The sequence below is a fragment of the Semicossyphus pulcher genome, unplaced genomic scaffold (assembly GCF_022749685.1).
Source record: "Semicossyphus pulcher isolate SPU_LCO1_2020_fin unplaced genomic scaffold, fSemPul1.0.p SCAF_8, whole genome shotgun sequence".
In the NCBI taxonomy this organism is placed as follows: Eukaryota; Metazoa; Chordata; class Actinopteri; order Labriformes; family Labridae; genus Semicossyphus; species Semicossyphus pulcher.
Genome location: NW_027211759.1, coordinates 3,427,202 through 3,445,099, shown reverse-complemented (window position 1 = coordinate 3,445,099; position 17,898 = coordinate 3,427,202). Strand labels below are relative to the sequence as shown.

The 17,898-nt window shown below is 43.2% G+C and overlaps 1 protein-coding gene across 1 annotated transcript; it reads left to right on the top strand.

Moving 5' to 3' along the window:
• The first annotated feature begins 3,058 nt into the window (after positions 1-3,058).
• On the top strand, positions 3,059-4,999 carry LOC138613272 (E3 ubiquitin-protein ligase TRIM39-like). The gene has a single exon (XM_069686903.1). The coding sequence runs from the start codon at positions 3,060-3,062 to the stop codon at positions 4,704-4,706; it is 1,647 nt and encodes a 548-aa protein (XP_069543004.1). The 5' UTR covers position 3,059; the 3' UTR covers positions 4,707-4,999.
• The last annotated feature ends 12,899 nt before the right edge of the window (positions 5,000-17,898 follow it).

Sequence of the window (17,898 nt, the reverse complement as noted above, 5' to 3'; positions counted from 1 at the left end):
CGCTCCTCCTTAGCTCCAAAAATAACTACCTCAGTTTTGTCTTTGTTTAACTGAAGAAAATTATGGCACATCCACTCATTGATTTGTTCAATACATTTAACTAGTGCTTGTATGGGGCCATGGTCCCCTGGTGACCCTGTGATGTAGATCTGTGTGTCGTCTGCATAGTTTTGGTGGCTGATTTTGTTCCATAATCTGAGCCAGTGGAAGCATGTAGATGTTAAACAGAAGAGGCCCAAGAATGGAGCCTTGGGGAACTCCACATGTAATCTTTGTCTGCTCAGATGTAAAGTTACCTATAGACACAAAGTAGTCCCTGTCCTTTAAATAAGAACCAAACCAGTTTAGTACTGTGCCAGAAAGTCCAACCCAGTTTTCCAGACAGGCAAGTAATATCTTATGGTCAACTGTGTCGAATGCAGCACTAAGATCGAGTAGTACTAAGACTGAAACTCTACCATTGTCTGCATTAAGCGGATGTCATTAATCACTTTGACAAGAGCCGTCTCTGTGCTGTGGTGTGGTCGAAAGCCTGACTGGAAGACATCAAAGTAGTTGTTCACTGTCAAAAAGTGGTTCAACTGTTGAAAGACAGCCTTCTTGATTATCTTACTTAAAAATGGTAGATTGGATATAGGCCTGTAGTTCTTCATCTGTGACTTGTCTAGGTTGTTCTTTTTTAACAGTGGCTTGATGACTGCTGTTTTCAGGGCCTGTGGGAAGACACCTGAGAGAAGAGACGAGTTCACAATCTGTGTCAGATCTGATGCCATGACTTTTGAGACCTTTTGGAAAAAATCTGTAGGCATAATATCCATGCAGCGGTGGGAGGATTTTAGGTGTTGTATAATGTCCTCCAGGTCTTTATTGTTGATCAGATAAAATTGTGTCATGGTGTTTAAACTGGTTTTAGTTAAACACAGCACATAACCTGAACCTAATACCGAGTTACTGACTGCTTGTCTGATTTTCAGTATTTTTTCTGTAAAGAAGGAGGCAAATTCATTGCAGGCCCTGGCTGAATGAAGTTCAGGTGCTACTGACACAGGAGGGTTTGTTAGCCTGTCGACAGTAGCAAACAAGGTGCGTGTGTTATTACTGTTCTTGGTGATGATGTCAGAGAAGAACGATTGCCTTGCATTCCTCAGTTGTGAATTATAAATGTGAAGTTTCTCTTTATAGATGTCGTAATGAATCTGAAGATTTGTTTTTCGCCTCCTGCGTTCAGCTTTCCGACACTCTCTTTTTTCAGCTCTTACCAGTGTGGCATTTCTCCAAGGAGGAGATGTTTCGCGGTAGAATCGCCTTTCTTTTTCTATTACCTATCAGGACAGAAATTGTGGAACCTATTGGCATACAGGGCCCGGGCTTATCCTGGACATTATCTAGGTCATCAGATGAAGATCCAGGGTCCAGCAACAGTAGAGCAAATGTGTTGTGCGCTGCCACACTCGGTTGTTGGGGAGGTTTGTTGCTAACCTTCCCTTTCTCAGCTGTCCACCGCTGTGTCTTACCAACAACCGGGGTTGAGGAGGCGCTCTGCCTGGGAGGTAGTGAAGGCCAGCAGGTCTCATCACATATCTCAGCGTGCTGTGCTCTGCCTGTTATTCGTCCTCCCATTTCCCAGGGATGTGATTTACTCTTGGGCTTTGCCCCAGATAGTTCCAAGGAGGACTACCACTCGAAGATTTATTCCACAGTACAGAGCCCCCCTGTTTCTTAGTAGTTTTGTCTGTGTCACTTAGCCGTGTGTTAGCTTGCTCTTGTCCACTGTTTTGAGTCAACGCCAAAGTGGTGTCATTCCCACACAGACCGTTCACCTCCACATTCACTTCTAGGCGGTGAATTTTGGTCTCCAGCACTGCAATCTTTTGTAGGAGTTTGTGATAGTCGTCCATGGAGAAGGGAGGCAGCTAAAGCCAACTAGCTTTAGCTGCCTCCCTTGCTAGCTGTGCTAGCTGTGTGCGGCGTTTCCAAGTGCTGCAGGACAGGCTTGTGCTGGCCACAGTCATGTAGCCCTGCGTAGGTCATACAATTGTTAAAATATGCCAATAGACCTATTAAAAATCTATAAAAAATTACAGTCCCAGTGATTTATAATTGTCCAGGATCCACTGTCCATAAGTTAGAGTGAAAAGAAATGAAGATATCAGCAAAAGAATGTAAGCAAAGCGGAGAGCGAGCAGCAAAGCGTCTGCACTGTAAGAAAGCAGGAAGGAAGCCTCAGCTCCTTTACTTAATACAAGTAGCAATATTTCACAGCAGAAATACACTTTCACAAGTTTATTTCATTTATAAAGCTAAACATGTCTTATTAACTTGTGTTCAATTCCATATTGAATAAGGATTAAAATGTTAAACCTGATTTATAAATAAATGCACTCATAACAATATAAGCATCAGTGTAGCAGTGCTCTTTAATGTTTGATCTGTGAGTAATGGAGCGATCACATTATGTTTTAGGTGGTTTAACATTGAATGCCACATTTTACAGACTGAAATGATTATATCAACAAGAACTAAATGGCTTTGGAAGTTATCACTGCATTTCATAAGACATCATTTTAGCCATTTTAGTAACCAAAAGCCAACATAGTACAGATACTTAGTGGAGCCAAATGCAAGGTTGTGTTTGGGAGAGTTAATGCAAATTAATAACAACAATCAATCAACCAATTAATTAATCATTATTCATATAGCGCCAAATCATAACCAAAGTTATCTCAAGACATTTTCCAAAAAGAGCAGGTCTAGACCGACTCTTTGTTATGTTATTTAAAGAGGCCCAACATGAATCCACCACGAGCATTACTTAGCAACATAAGAATATAGCAGCATAACAAGGGGCTGGTCCAAGCCTGAGCCAGCCCTAACTGAGCAAGTACAAATATGTAGTACTTACAGTGTGTACTCTCCACCATCAAACTGCTCTGCTGCTGGAAGATTTTGCCATCAGTGAGGTCTCATTTATATATCAACAGAATCAACTCTTAACAAATAAATGACAGTTGTTTCAAAAAGTAACAGTTTTTCACTCTTCTCGTCCTCAGAGTGTAGACATGTCTACTGCCAGCTGTCGTCTGACTGAAGATCAGTTCCTGTGCTCCATCTGTCTGGATGTGTTCACTGATCCAGTCACGATACCATGTGGACACAACTTCTGTAAAACCTGCATCACTCAACACTGGGATGTTAATGTCCCGTATAAATGTCCCAACTGTAATGATGTTTTCTACTCAAGACCTGAGCTGCGGGTCAACACTTTCATCTCTGAGGTGGCTGCTCAGTTCAGACAGTCAGCTCAACAGAAAGCCAGCAGCAGCAGCTCAGAGCAACAAGTGTCCAAACCAGGAGAAGTTCCCTGTGACGTCTGCACAGGAACCAAACTGAAGGCCCTGAAGTCCTGCCTGGTGTGTCTGGTCTCCTACTGTGAGACTCACCTGGAGCCTCATCTGACAACGTCAGGCCTGAAAAGACATCAGCTGATCGACCCTGTGGAGAACCTGGAAGGCAGGATGTGTGAGAAGCACGATAAACTGCTGGAGCTGTTCTGTAAGACCGACCAGATGTGTGTCTGCGTGCTCTGCACAGTTTTAGACCACAAGACACATGATGTTGTTCCTCTGAAAGACGAATATGAAGGAAAGAAGGCCGAGCTGGGGAAGACAGAGGCTGAAACTCAAGAAATGATCCAGAAGAGACGACTGAAGATTCAAGAGATCAAACGCTCAGTGGAGCTCAGTAATCAGAATGCAGACAGAGAGATAGCAGAAGGTGTTCAGGTCTTCACCGCTCTGATGGAATCTGTAGAGAGAAGTCAGGCTGAGCTCGTCCACACGATCGAAGAGAAGCTGAGAAAGACAGAGAAACAGGCTGAAGGCTTCATCAAAGAGCTGGAACAGGAAATCTCTGAGCTGGAGAAGAGAAGCTCTGAGGTGGAGCAGCTCTCACGCTCTGAAGACCACCTCCACCTCCTGCAAAGCTTCACGTCCCTTAACGCTGCTCCACCCACCAAGGACTGGACAGAAGTCAGCGTCTGTCCACCTTCATATGAGGGGACTGTGGTGAGAGCTGTGAACCAGCTGGAGGAGACGCTCAGGAAACAGATGAAGAAGCTTCTTGCTGAGGTCGAGCTGAAGAGAGTCCAGCAGCATGAGGTGGATGTGACACTTGATCCTGATACAGCACAACCTGAACTCATCCTGTCTGATGATGGAAAACAAGTTTATGATAGTGATGTAAAGAAGAATCTCCCAGACACTCCAGAGAGATTTGATTATTGTTGTTGTGTCTTAGCAAAGCAGAGTTTCTCTTCAGGCAGATTTTATTACGAGGTTCAGGTTAAAGGGAAGACTGAGTGGGATTTAGGAGTGGCCAGAGAGTCGATCAACAGGAAGGGAAAGATCAAAGCAAGCCCTCGGAATGGTTACTGGACGATAAGGTTGAGGAATGAAAATGATTACAGAGCTCGTGCTGACCCTGCAGTCCGTCTCTCTCTGAAGTCTCAGCCTGAGAAGGTGGGGGTGTTTGTGGATTATGAGGAGGGTCTGGTCTCTTTTTATGACGTCGATGCTGCAGCTCTGATCTACTCCTTCACTGGCTGCTCCTTCACTGAGAGACTACACCCACTCATTGGTCCCTCTCTTAACGATGGTGGTAAAAACTCTGCTCCTCTGATCATCTCTCCTGTCAATCACACTGAGTAGAACAACCATTTGATTTAATACAGGAAGATTCACTGTCATTTAACATAATAAATGTACATTATTGATGATGTTGATGCACTTTTTTGTGTTTTAAAGTCTGTTGAATCATCTGAAAACAATTTACTCAGAAACATGAATTTCCACAGATCTTAAATGTCCTTCTGCCAAATTTAAAACCTGTTTATTGTCTGATTATTGTAAATATGAGAGGAGTTTCACACCAGCACTAATGACTAAAGATCAGTCTATGAATAAGACAACAGCTGTTTGTTTTCTCGGCTTTAATTTGAAATAAAAACAGAAAAATAAAGTTTTTGTCGTCTCATGAAGTTGTTTTGTAGTTTGAAGACTTGAACTTAAAAAGTGTTGTGAGAGAATCACAGTGAGCCCGTTAAGGCCCTGAGAGTGATACAGTAAAATAATGCTCAGTGTGTGAGGTCATCTAACGTGCTGTAAAGCTTTTGTTATGTTGAGTTGAGTTAGGCAGGTGAGAAGAACAATAAACCACAGTCTGCAGAGAATACATGAGAGCTGAGGGCGCCCTCCAGTAGAGCTTATAGAAACTGCAGCCTGACTGAGACATTAAAATGTCTACTGAAATAATATTCATACATCCCTGTTACTTTGCTTCTCCAGCTGTGGAGCCAAATTAAGACGCACTACTTTCTTTTATTACAGAGCTTTTTCCAACATTTTAAATGACTGAAGAGTTCTTTGAAAGACGTATTTTACTTTACAACTTTTAAAAGGGATAAAAGTTTCCTCATCTCAGTTTTTCTTTGATTTTCTACCTGCAATGTGTTCAGGTAGAAATCTGTGACACAAAGAAAAGTTGGTCAACAGTCTGGAAAGCAGCAGAAAAGTGAAATTACAGGCGAAACAGTGAGCTGAACATTTGAGGAGTGTTTGTGGGATTGTAGACAGACTGTAAAGGCAGAGTTGCTGCCTGCTGATCCAAACACACAGTATGTTCTTGGATCTCTTTTTTATTGCTGCTGTGTTACTCTCATTGTAGAAAAACAAACTAAAGTAAAAACTCATCTTGTTCAAAGCTGTGTCAGTGTAGTGGACCTCACTCTGCGTTGTCTTGTTTTAATGATGAGAGCAACACTGCCTGGGATGCAGGCCCGGCTCTAACCAATTTGGCGCCCTAGGCAAGATTTTAGGTGGCGCCCCCCTTGCATCGCAGTAAATTCCACTGCTAGTGTACATATACTCACAAGAAACTGAATAGCTTTGTCTTGGACAATCTTTTATTTAAAGAAAGCAATTGCCAATCAAAATACTTAGAATTAGAAAGAAAGAAATACAAAAAAATATGAAATGAATATATGAAATACAATATAAATAGCTTAGATAAAGTACAAGATTTAAATACCCACAAAATAAAAAGTGTAAACAAGGGATATAAAATAAATTATAAATACAATATAAATAAGGCACTGCACAAAATAAGAAACCAGTATTGACAAAAAATTACAAGGATTTCAATAAAAAGGGGAACAAAAAGGGGATCTTACAAAGACCTCTAGTGGTGCTTTTTGGTACTGCATTAACTTGAATGACTTAAAAACTACACCACCACCTCCTCAACCTCACATCACCTGCTACAGCTTTACTCTCCTGGTCTTTCTTGCAGCAAAGTCATCAACAACATCATCATATGACAACTGATTTGAGACCACATGGTTTATGCTTATGATGGCAAGTCTGTTAAAATACACATGTTGACACCTTCGTCCGTCCTTTTGTTCAGGGAATGTGAAGCTGTGTTCAATGTGAAATGGACCTCTGTGTACCAACTCTGTTCGTACCTCATCAGTTAGAGGAGACGGCCAGTCAGCAGGGTCTATTGGAGCAGCAGAAGGAGCGCCTGATGCTGCTGCATCACTGCTGGGTTGTGCTGCTGAGGTGGAGGCGACAGGAGGAGCGCTTGATGCTGCTGCATCACTGCTGGGTTGTGCTGCTGAGGTGGAGGTGACAGGAGGAGCGCTTGATGCTGCTGCATCACTGCTGGGTTGTGCTGCTGAGGTGGAGGCGACAGGAGGAGCGCTTGATGCTGCTGCATCACTGCTGGGTTGTGCTGCTGAGGTGGAGGTGACAGGAGGAGCGCTTGATGCTGCTGCATCACTGCTGGGTTGTGCTGCTGAGGTGGAGGCGACAGGAGGAGCGCTTGATGCTGCTGCATCACTGCTGGGTTGTGCTGCTGAGGTGGAGGCGACAGGAGGAGCGCTTGATGCTGCTGCATCACTGCTGGGTTGTGCTGCTGAGGTGGAGGCGACAGGAGGAGCGCTTGATGTAGTAGATGGCCAAAGATTTGAAGGGGTGGGACTGAGAAATCTCAACAGCGCATCTGAAGAGAGAAGAGGAGTATGTGACACCAGTCTAATAATAAACATATGATTCCAAGAATAAAATGAAATGAAATAATATAAATGAAAAACCTAAGAGATACATGCATGATGTTCACTATACTGTACATGTATAATACACAATGTACTTTTTCTGATATGCAAATTATATTAGATTCAACTTTATTGTCATTACAGTGAAATGCTGATTAGCAGAATGCAAAGAAGCAGTAAACTGCAGTATAATACAGCATGTGGGTTATGCTATAACATTAATGATGTGCACTTTAACACTGATGTAAAGTTTAACACTATAAACACACTTTAGACAATATGAACTGTAACACAACAAACAGCTAGGCTTACAACTATAATATATAAAGGGGTGGAAAAGGAATAGCAAGCTGGGGAAACGTGAGCTAACCAGATGTCAATAAAAATGTAAACACATTTGACATTATAACACCTGCTGAATAGATCTAATATTTACACGTTTCCCTGAGGAAGGTAAGGTGGGAGTAGTTACATTACTATTTTCCATAACAGCTTAGGCCCTTCCATAACATTAACTGACGTTAAAACTAACAACTCAGCTGGGACGCCGGCGACTTAGCTATTTGATTAGCAAACCATGTTTGCCTCGGCCCACGGCTTCGTGCCGCAGATGATCACAGCTGTGCCGATATTCAGCCCAACATCACAACCTCGAGTGCGATATTGCTTTAATACAACATTTATACAACCAGCCAATAGTAGTAAGAAGTAACAAGTAACATGGCTGGACCTGTCTGCTTTTAAACTGCAGTGTACCAAGGACAGGCTGAACAACACGTTTTCAGACTGGCAGGTTTGAGACGTCACAAACCTAAGGAGCCAATCCCGTTAATGGACGGGGTGACGCTCTGCGTAACATTATGTGCAACCACTTCGGCGATGTGCGAGCCAGCTGTAACTGACATTGTTGCAAACTCACTACTGACTGCTAACGCTAACGTTACTACTACTAATTACTACATTTCAAGCTAGCTAAGTTTCAACAAGTTGCCGCTAAACGACGGCAGATGGTTTCGTTTTCAGCTGTAATTTTACGAAAGGAGAAACACAGTACTTAATTAATTAAATAAAAAAAATAAAAAAATAATTAAAAGAATAAATAAATAAATACATGTGCTCCCTCACTGGACAGACTCCCTCCCAAAGGGTCTGGGAGTGGTCCATGTACAGGACGAGCCATGAGATTTGGGCTGTCTCTGCAGCGGGCCAGCACTCACCTCTGGGCCTGGGTGCAGCCCCATGTACAGGACGGCTCACAAAAAATAAATAAATAAATAAAGGGTGTTCGTGTGTGTGTGTGTCTGTGTGTGTCGGGGGGGCTTCGGGTAGTGCCTCTAGGGGCCGGGGGTCTCCTGCTCGCCTCTCTGATGCCCCGGTCCGGCCTCGCTCCTCATTGCTATATAACATTTTTACATACATACAAAATACTATATTGTACATTATATCATATTATATTGTATTGTGGTAACATATCATTATATTGTTATATTATAATATTTGGTTGTTGCTTATGATATTAGGTTAAACTGTCATTATACTATATATAATGTTAATGATAGTTATTATACTACTCTATTAATACAATAACATCACACCTAGTTATTCATCTCGGTATTTTATTCACTTATTTCTGTGCCACAACTGCCTTACCCCCCACCTGTCCAGGATCCTCAACACAAACTGAACCTCGTACAAACATCCAGCCACACACACACACACACACACACACACACACACGCACACGTTTTTTTTTTGTTTTGTTTTTTCTGTTCAGTGTCACTATCTTGTTTGTCATGTTAATCCACAAATAAAACAAATACAAATAAAAAAGAAACACAGTACAAAGTGGGCGGGGACTGTGCAGATCCAGGTGTGTTTAATGAGGGAGAAGGAGGAGACACATTGGGAGGATTTTTTAAGGTAATTAAACGTATTTTCCAGAAAAAAACATGTCACACACAATTTATTATTTCAAGCAGAGCATTTTATATGTCTATAAACTATATGTCTAGACTGGAGCTGCTCTTTAGTTTATCAATAACCAGGGAAATAAGTACTCAGAACACCCGGCTGGGGTGGAGTGATGTTGTTCTCTGTATCAGCACTCATGGAATGCCTCTTATCCAATCAGATTACTTGGTCGGAGCTAACTGTTGTGCACTGATAATCAACAATACAGCAGACCGTGTCTACATTAATCAAGCTGGTGACGGACTCTTATTTCACTGGCTGATGATTAAAAAAGACAGCTGATCTGTGATAACCCGTAAACACAGAGTGCAGGAGGATGTTTGGGTTGCTTGGCGACAGGAGGATGTTTGGGTTGCTTGGCTACAGGAGGATGTTTGGGTTGCTTGGCTACAGGAGGATGTTTGGGTTGCTCGGCGACAGGAGGATGTTTGGGTTGCTTGGCTACAGGAGGATGTTTGGGTTGCTTGGCGACAACAGTCCGGTTTCTGGTAAGTTGTGGAAGTAGTCGAGTTGGTGGAGCAAAAAATAATTACAATTTGCTGCTTGTGTAAATGTTGCTTGTGTAACTGTAAGCCTGCAGCCTTGTGCCTAGGGGATGATATGCAGTAACTTCACTCCCTCTCATGTGATACTACTTAAACATGGTCTCCTGTCAAACCAGTTCTTTTCCCCTCAAACCCTTAGGACACAGGAGTGAAGACCTCTGTACTCCTCTGCAGATATTCCATTAAATATTTGGCAGCAAGTATTGTTGATAATGACTGTTTTTCTGGTCCATCACATGTGAGTCTAATTGAAAAAGATACGTGATCTACAGGCCAGTGCACCAAAGTTGCTCTTAGTACAGCCAGAATCTGGAGTTCCAGTGACTGCATGGCTCCACCCTGGGTCGAGACAGTCTGCTGACAGTGTGGGAGGAGACTGAAGTGCCACGGGGGTGTCCTGAAAATAATGAAACATGTTTATCAGTGTGTTAGACACCGAACCTGAAGAGGACAGCTGTGAGGTCTGCATCTGTTCTCAAGCTGCTTGTACAGTAAGTGTTTAAAGATGTGATTTTAAGGGATGTAAAAGCAGTTTTAAGCGTCAAAAGGGACTTAGAGTTAGTATTCAGGCCTTTAGGCATGTGTTGAGAAGAGTCTGCATGTGTAACTGACGGTGCCATTATTGTGAAAAAATATAGCAAGATCCACACACCAGGAAGCTCCCATGAAGGGTTTTATTCTGCACAAAGGAGTGACGCTTCGAGCCAACGTGCTCTTCTTCAGACTTGTTAAAGGAATTATTGTGAACACGTGCAATTAGTCACGTATGCGTACATTATGCATATAATACTAAATGATTGAGACGGGGCAAAAATGATCAAATGTGCATTCGCGTCTTTTTCAGAAGGGCGGACTTTTTTTAAAGGGCCACAAACATGAAGATAAAGTCCATCACAGTTAAATGTGTGCTTATCATGTAATGAGTGATTCCATACTTTTATACATTAACATGTGTGGATAATGAATGCCTCTAAAACTATCTCTAAAAGAGCACACAACATACACCTCTCAAGGGGATTAACACACACACACACACACACACACACACACACACACACACAGAGCAGAGCATCATGCATGCCGGATGACACAACCACCCAGAGGAGAACTCTGCACGTGACTTGACAGTTCTACAGCTACGCTAGCATCCCTGAGGATGAACTAGATCCCCAAACCACGGCGAAATACTGAGTCCAAGTCAGCTGGTCACGTTGATGTTCGCTCGGTTTGAAAAGAAACACTGCCCGTAGGTGTGAATGTGAGGAAGGTTGTCTGTCTGTATGTGTCAGCCCTGTGAATGACTGGCAATCACTCCAGGTGTGACCTCGCCTCTCGCCCAATGACAGCTGGGATGGACTTGAGACTTGGGTGGAGATTTAGGGGGCTATTTGCATATTCAGAGATCAACACATACTAAACTAGGCAGTGAGTGTAAGAGTCATATCTTAGCTGTTTTAAAGCATGAAGGGGAAACGTGTTTCCGGGTTTAATTAATGCCCAGAGAATAAAACGTAATCACAGAGGATAATGATTCAGAGCAAACTCAAACACTCCTCAGGAGCCGTCCACAGTCGAGTCAGTTCATGTTTGTGCTCAGTTCAGGATGGACATGAAACAGTGTTTTGTGAAGCTGTCGGTCCAGCCACCCAGAGGGCTCGTGGACGAGAAGTTCAGCATCTTGGTCCAGAACACCCCGCCTGGTTTCCAGCTGACGATCCATGCCCTGCACAAATGTGAAGACGGACACAGCTGGGAGGCGTTTGCTCACTACAAAGCCAACAACACCGGGACTGTGAACGGTACATGAATCATCAAGTTTTTGTTTGACATGAAAAAAACATTTAAAATGTCCCTGGTTTTGTATGATCGTGTAATTGCACACAGAACAGGTTTTTACAGTTTGAAATGTAGAAATAATGTAGACAATAATGCTTTCCATTATTTTTCTGGGAGCGCCCAAATAGTAAAGGTGAAGTGAGGTAAACCCTGAACATGCTGGCACATGTTTCATCTTGCTAGGGAACACTCTGGCATCCCAGAGGAAGAGCTGGAACACAGCGCTGGGTGCAGGGACATCTGGAATAACTTATTGAACCTACTGCTTACATGATACAGCCAAACGAGCGCATGATAATCGATGGATTCATAATAAAGTATTAATAGTTAAAGCATCATAAGATCTTGTAAGAATTTAGAAAGACAAACACTTGTTTATACCAGTTTATCTTACAGTTTCAGAGGACCCCAGTCTGGGTGGGACATATTCTGGGGTTGAACAGATGGGTCTCCTGTGGAGCCTCAGACCAGTTCCAGGCAGCAAACCTTGGCTCTGGTAGGCCCATAAGGATAGAGCTGTTTACATTACACGAATCAACACCAAATAATTCTATGTATCAGAGTCGGCTCTTGTGTTATTTGACTATTAACTCACAGGCTTAAAAAGAAAAATGTGCAGACTCCCATGGAGATCACGATCTCGGTGTACCGGGGTCACCAGACTGAGGGCTTCCCGGATCAGGTGCCGCTGGCCGGTGTGGTGGTGGAACGCTGGTACATGGCGCCAGGCGTCCGCAGGGTCCCGATTACAGAGGGCGACCTCACTGCGACCCTCTTCCTGCCCTCAGGTATGACCAGAGAAGAGTCAAGAGAAAGGTGTCCTCTGGGTGAAGGTCAGGTGTGACATTCAAAGCAACAATACCTTATGGACTTCCACTAACCATGAAAGTTAAGCAGTTATTGCCTCAGTTAGTTGCAACTTGCTGGTACTTAAAATAAAAAAAGAAAGCAGGAACTTAAGATCAAAAATAAACATATTGTCATGTTGGTGTTTTGTCTCCTCTGAAGGACTGGGACTGTTCCCCGGCCTCCTGGACCTGTGGGGAGGTGGAGGGCAGTTGGTGGAGTATCGTGCAGCACTCCTGGCATCCCACGGCATTGCCTCCCTGACTCTCGACTACCTGACACCAAATATCACCATGGAAACTGGGAAGATGGTGGATGACCAGTTCTTTGAGGTAAATACAAGACTTTCTATTTTAAAAAAATCAAATCAGTGTCTAGCACAGCAGCAAAACTCCAAAACAAACTATTTCTGCCGAAGCAAAGTTAATATTTACATCCTAACCTGACTCTGTGATGCCCAGGCTTAGCAGCTGCAGCTTTGTCATTGTAAAGCACAACATGTTTCAACTGTTTCTTCAGATCCAAGTTCATTCTTCAAGAACAATAAGGAATGTAAAAAAACAAAACAAAGCTGAGTTTTAGCGCCTCGAGCCGCTGTTAGCCTTGATCAAATGATTCTGCTGCTTTCATTGACTTTGTTCAAACAGTTTGAAATCAACGTTCAGGTTCCCTCAGGGCAGCAGAGTTAATTCTCTGACAGACGGTATTTGATATGGTGTGAGATTAGATATGAGTTGGAGGTTATCTTATACGATGAGATTTCTTAACACCCTGCACTTGGCGAAAAAAAACAATGCACACAATGCAGGGCATGCCTGATCACGATGGTCATGGAAATATTCTGAAATGATATCAAAGCAAGTTTTGAATAGAACTAAGAAAAGACTTTGTATTAAATTTTCCATGTTATTTTGTTTATATTGTTTTTGTGAAGTGATATGCATACCAGGAGTTTTACCAAGAGAAAGAACTGTTACATTATTATACAATATATTATTACACATCTGTGTCAAATACTTGACTCTGACTGGTTAAGTACGGCATTCCAAGGTCTTTTTCTTGATAACAGGCCGTTGCTATGAAGAACAGACCGTTGCTAGGGATACTCTTGAGGACTAACTGTAATCACGTATCAGTCTGCTGAAAAAAGTCTGGTAATTTGACGTTGGTCTGTTTACTTCGGGAAAGAAAGAAAAGAGACGAAACAGCACAGAGAAAAGCAATAAAGGTTAAAAGATGCTGTACGAGCCATATTCTTTTTGCTTTATTTTTATGTAATTGTGCCCCGTGCCACGAGGGGGCTGTACTTGCTGTGTGGCTCATTTGACCTCGGGTCAGCCCAATCAGGCCATTTAACCTAGGGAAACCAAAAACACGGGGGTTGCTGAATTAGGAAGCAAACAGTTTTTCGACTGCGCTTATGTGCCTGTGAGGTTTGATGTGGTTAACTATTCGGTTTGTTGTTTTGTTACATGTATTATGAGTTAACGTTATTGCCGCTGTATGGAAAATAAATCTGCGAGATAATTGTAACTTTACAGAACTCTCCGTTTTGATATGTTCGAACGCACTGGGCGCACGTCTAAACTTAAATCCTCCGTATTAGCAACCAGTACTAGACTTTGTTTAGGACCTCGTCAGTACATTTAGGTCGAAAAACTGCTTCGATTTAGATTACCGTTCATCAAGAGGACGCGAACACGAACATTGTGGATTTACGTGTTCGTTTGGATACCACGGATGTGAGGTGGGCAAATGTTTGGAGTTGCCGATTGCTAATTGAAGCTGTACCGGAGCGAGCTACAGGGGCTACCTGAATATCAGCATCATCACATCGGGACACCATTCATCAAAGCCGGCCAACGCTCGATTGGGGTATGTGTTGATCAGCGCTGATATTATGAATGGCCATGGTAATTTGTGTGCACACATTCGCGTAAACCCAATGCATTGGTAGCAGACTTGCAACCGTCTAAAAATAACTTTGCGCGTCGAGACGAGTTGTTGCGCAACACAAACTACTTTGCGGGCTTATTGATTGATAAGCTAATTCACTTTGCGTGGTCATTATGGCCGAAGAGGAAAAAGGCCTACAGGGCCGTAAGACTGAACTTGGTGTGGGTGCAGGGGTAAAATCTGTAACTGAAAAACGTCCGGTTAAATTAACAATCAAAGCTTTGTTGGAAAAAATAAGCACTTTAGAAAAGGAAAGAAAGTCTGAATTTGGTAAACTGTCAAAAGTAAAAGAATCTATTGCTAAATTGATGGGTGATAAAGAGCACGTAAATGAGGTTGAAAATGAATTTAACAAGTTCAATATGTTGTGTGACAAAATACATCAGGTGCATACATCTTTATTTGGTTTATTGCCTGCTGATGAAGCAAGCAAACATGAAATATGGTACCAAGCTAAAATGTTGAATGTTAAGGAATTTATTGTGGGTACAAATCAATGGTTGTCTGACACTAAAACTTGTCCAGCTGTGGGTGATGATCATGATGATGATGATGACAATGATGATAATTTGCCGGGTCAAACTGAAACTCAAACTGAGCAATCTCAAACTCAAACTGAGCAATCTCAAACTCAAACTGTCCAAAGTGAAAGTGAAATGTGATCAACAGAAACACACACGGTTGTTGACGACACTTTAAAGGAACATGAAAGGGATGATTCTCAAACTGTTGATGTCAATGCCAGCAATGGAAATGGAGCTGCTGTTGGAAAGGATGAAGAAGAGGAGGATCAGATTCGACCTCAAGACAGCATTTCAAACGTGCAGTCAAGGCACCATGGCTCAAGTAGCAGATCTTCAAGTAGCAGATCCTCCACTTCTTCAGCCAGACGCAAGGCAGAGGCGGAACAGGCCGCGCTCTTGGCTCGCGCTGCTGCTTTAAAGGATAAGCATGTATTGGAGGAGCAGGAGCTCATCTTGAGGAGAAAAAGGGAGCAGCTTGAGCTGGACACTGAGATAGCTGCCACTTCTGCTAAGCTAGCAGTGCTACAGCTAGGTAGTAGCGTTCATTCAAGGCAGTCTGATGGAATGACTTCCTACATCAGGAAAGGGGCTAGATCTAAGCTCCCGCTCACCTCTCTCAATCCACAGCAGCATACATCTCTACCACTGCAAAGCAATGCTTCACCATTGGTAACGCCAACTAGCATGCCAAATTTGGTGAAAAAACAAGTTGCCATTTCAACGTCTTTTCCCACTCATTCTGCATCACAACCAAAGCCAACTGTCAGTCAAGGTTCTCAACCCCCTCATTTACAATCAAAGACAACCTTCAGTCAAAGCTTTCAACCCACTCTAAGCCAACAAGTGTTTCAACCCCTGCCAGGCCAAAATCAGACAGCAGGTCTATACAATCTGCTGCAACAGAATGACATAACAAGACTCCTTGTTCAAATGCAAACGTCACAACTGCTGCCGCGCCGAGAAATTCCTACTTATGATGGAGATCCTCTGCAGTTCAACACATTTATGAAAGCGTTTGAGCACTGCGTGGAAGCAAAGACCAGCTGTAAAGGAGACTGTTTGTATTATCTTGAACAATTCACTAGGGGGCAGCCAAGAGATATGGTACGCAGCTGCCTTCATATGACTGCAGATAAAGGATTTGCTGTTGCCAAAAAGTTGCTCAAGGAGCACTTTGGAAATGAGTTCAAGATAACAGCGGCCTACATGGAGAAGATCACAGGATGGCCAAATATCAAAGCTGAAGACACCAAAGCGCTCAAAGCTTATGGACTTTTCCTCCGTGAGTGTTCCAACGCTATGGATGATCTTCAGTACTTGGAGGAACTTAACATGCCAGCAAACATAAAGATTCTGAGTCAGAAGCTTCCGTACAAACTCAGAGACAAGTGGAGAGCAAAGGCATGTGAGCTACTGGAGAAAACTGGTCGAAGAGCACGATTCTCAGACATTGTGAAGTTCATTGAGCGCCAGGTCAGAATCACTTCAGATCCAGTCTTTGGTGACATACAGGACACTTCACCTGTTATCAAAGGACCTATAAGAGCAAGCAAGTTACAGGTAAAACCGTCACAGGTGAAACCACAGCTGAGAAGAAACAGCTTTGCAACACAGGTGATCATTGAGGATAGCTGCAAAGCAGATGCTTACAAGAATGAGGATGGTGACAAGAAGGAAAAGGCTCAGAACAAAGTGACATCCTTTACCAAGACTGATTCTATTTCCTGCCTGTATTGTGATCTTGGTGGTCATGTCTTGGACCAATGTTTTAAACTGGGAAGAAAGACACACAGGGAGAAACTGGACTATCTAAAGGAGAAAGGTCTGTGTTTCAGTTGCTTGTGCACAGGACACTTGAGCAAGAATTGCGACAGGCGCATCACTTGCAAAAAGTGCAACCGAACGCACCCCGGTGTTTTGCACATTGGAGAGAAGGAAAGGGTTACTCAGAAGGATCAGAAGGATGGTGAGCAGAAGAATACTGAGCATTCAAAGACTTCTGATAGCTGTACAACATCCTCCGCTTGTGGTCTTACAGGGGCTGGCCACTGCAATGGAATTCTTCCCATCTTGCCTGTTAAGGTGAAGTGCTCAAAGGGAAACAAGGTTATTGAAACCTATGCTTTTCTGGACCCAGGGAGTACAGGAACTTTCTGCACCAGGAAGCTCATTGACAAGTTGAACATGGAAGGACGCAAATTCAAGATTCATATCCGCACCTTGGGCCATGATAACGCAGTAGAAAGCTCCGTTGTTGACAGTCTGGAGATTTCAGGATTTTCTGGTGAGTGCTTCTATCCACTTCCCAAAGTGTGTACCCAGAAAGAGATGCCTGTCTCTACAGCCAACATAATCAGTGAAAGGGAGCTGAGAAAATGGCCTTATTTACAGGATGTAAAGATTCCCCACATAAAAGCTGATGTGGACCTGTTAATTGGCACAAACGCCTCCAAGTTGATGGAGCCTTGGGAGGTGATTAACAGTCGTGAAGGTGAAGATGGACCCTACGCGATCAGAACCCTACTGGGGTGGGTAATAAATGGTCCGTTACGGGGAAGTAGCGACTGTGGAAGTGACCACCCTTCAGTTTATGCCAACAGAATCGCCATTGACAGAATTGAAGAACTGTTAACCAGCCAGTACAACTACGACTTCAATGAGCGAGCTTCTGCAGAACAGGAAGAAATGTCAAGGGAAGAAAAGAAGTTTGTGGAGATTATGGAAAGCTCTGCCCAGCTTCAGAACGGACACTACACGTTTCAACTGCCTTTCAAAGGGAAAGAGGTTTCGATGCCGAACAACCTCGGTGTTGCCATGCAGCGTGTTCATGGTCTGAAAAGGAGGCTTCAGAAAGACGGAAGCTTTCATGAGGAGTACAAGAACTTTCTTGCTGATGTCATTAGCAATGGCTACGCCGAAGAAGTGCCGCAGCATCAGTTCAAAGTACCAACAGGGAAGGTGTGGTATATCCCGCACCACGGCGTGTACCATCCATGGAAAGGAAAGCTACGAGTGGTGTTTGACTGTGGAGCAGAGTACAAAGGGGTCTCACTCAACAGTCAGCTCTTGCAAGGACCGAACCTCACCAGCTCGTTAGTGGGAGTTCTTA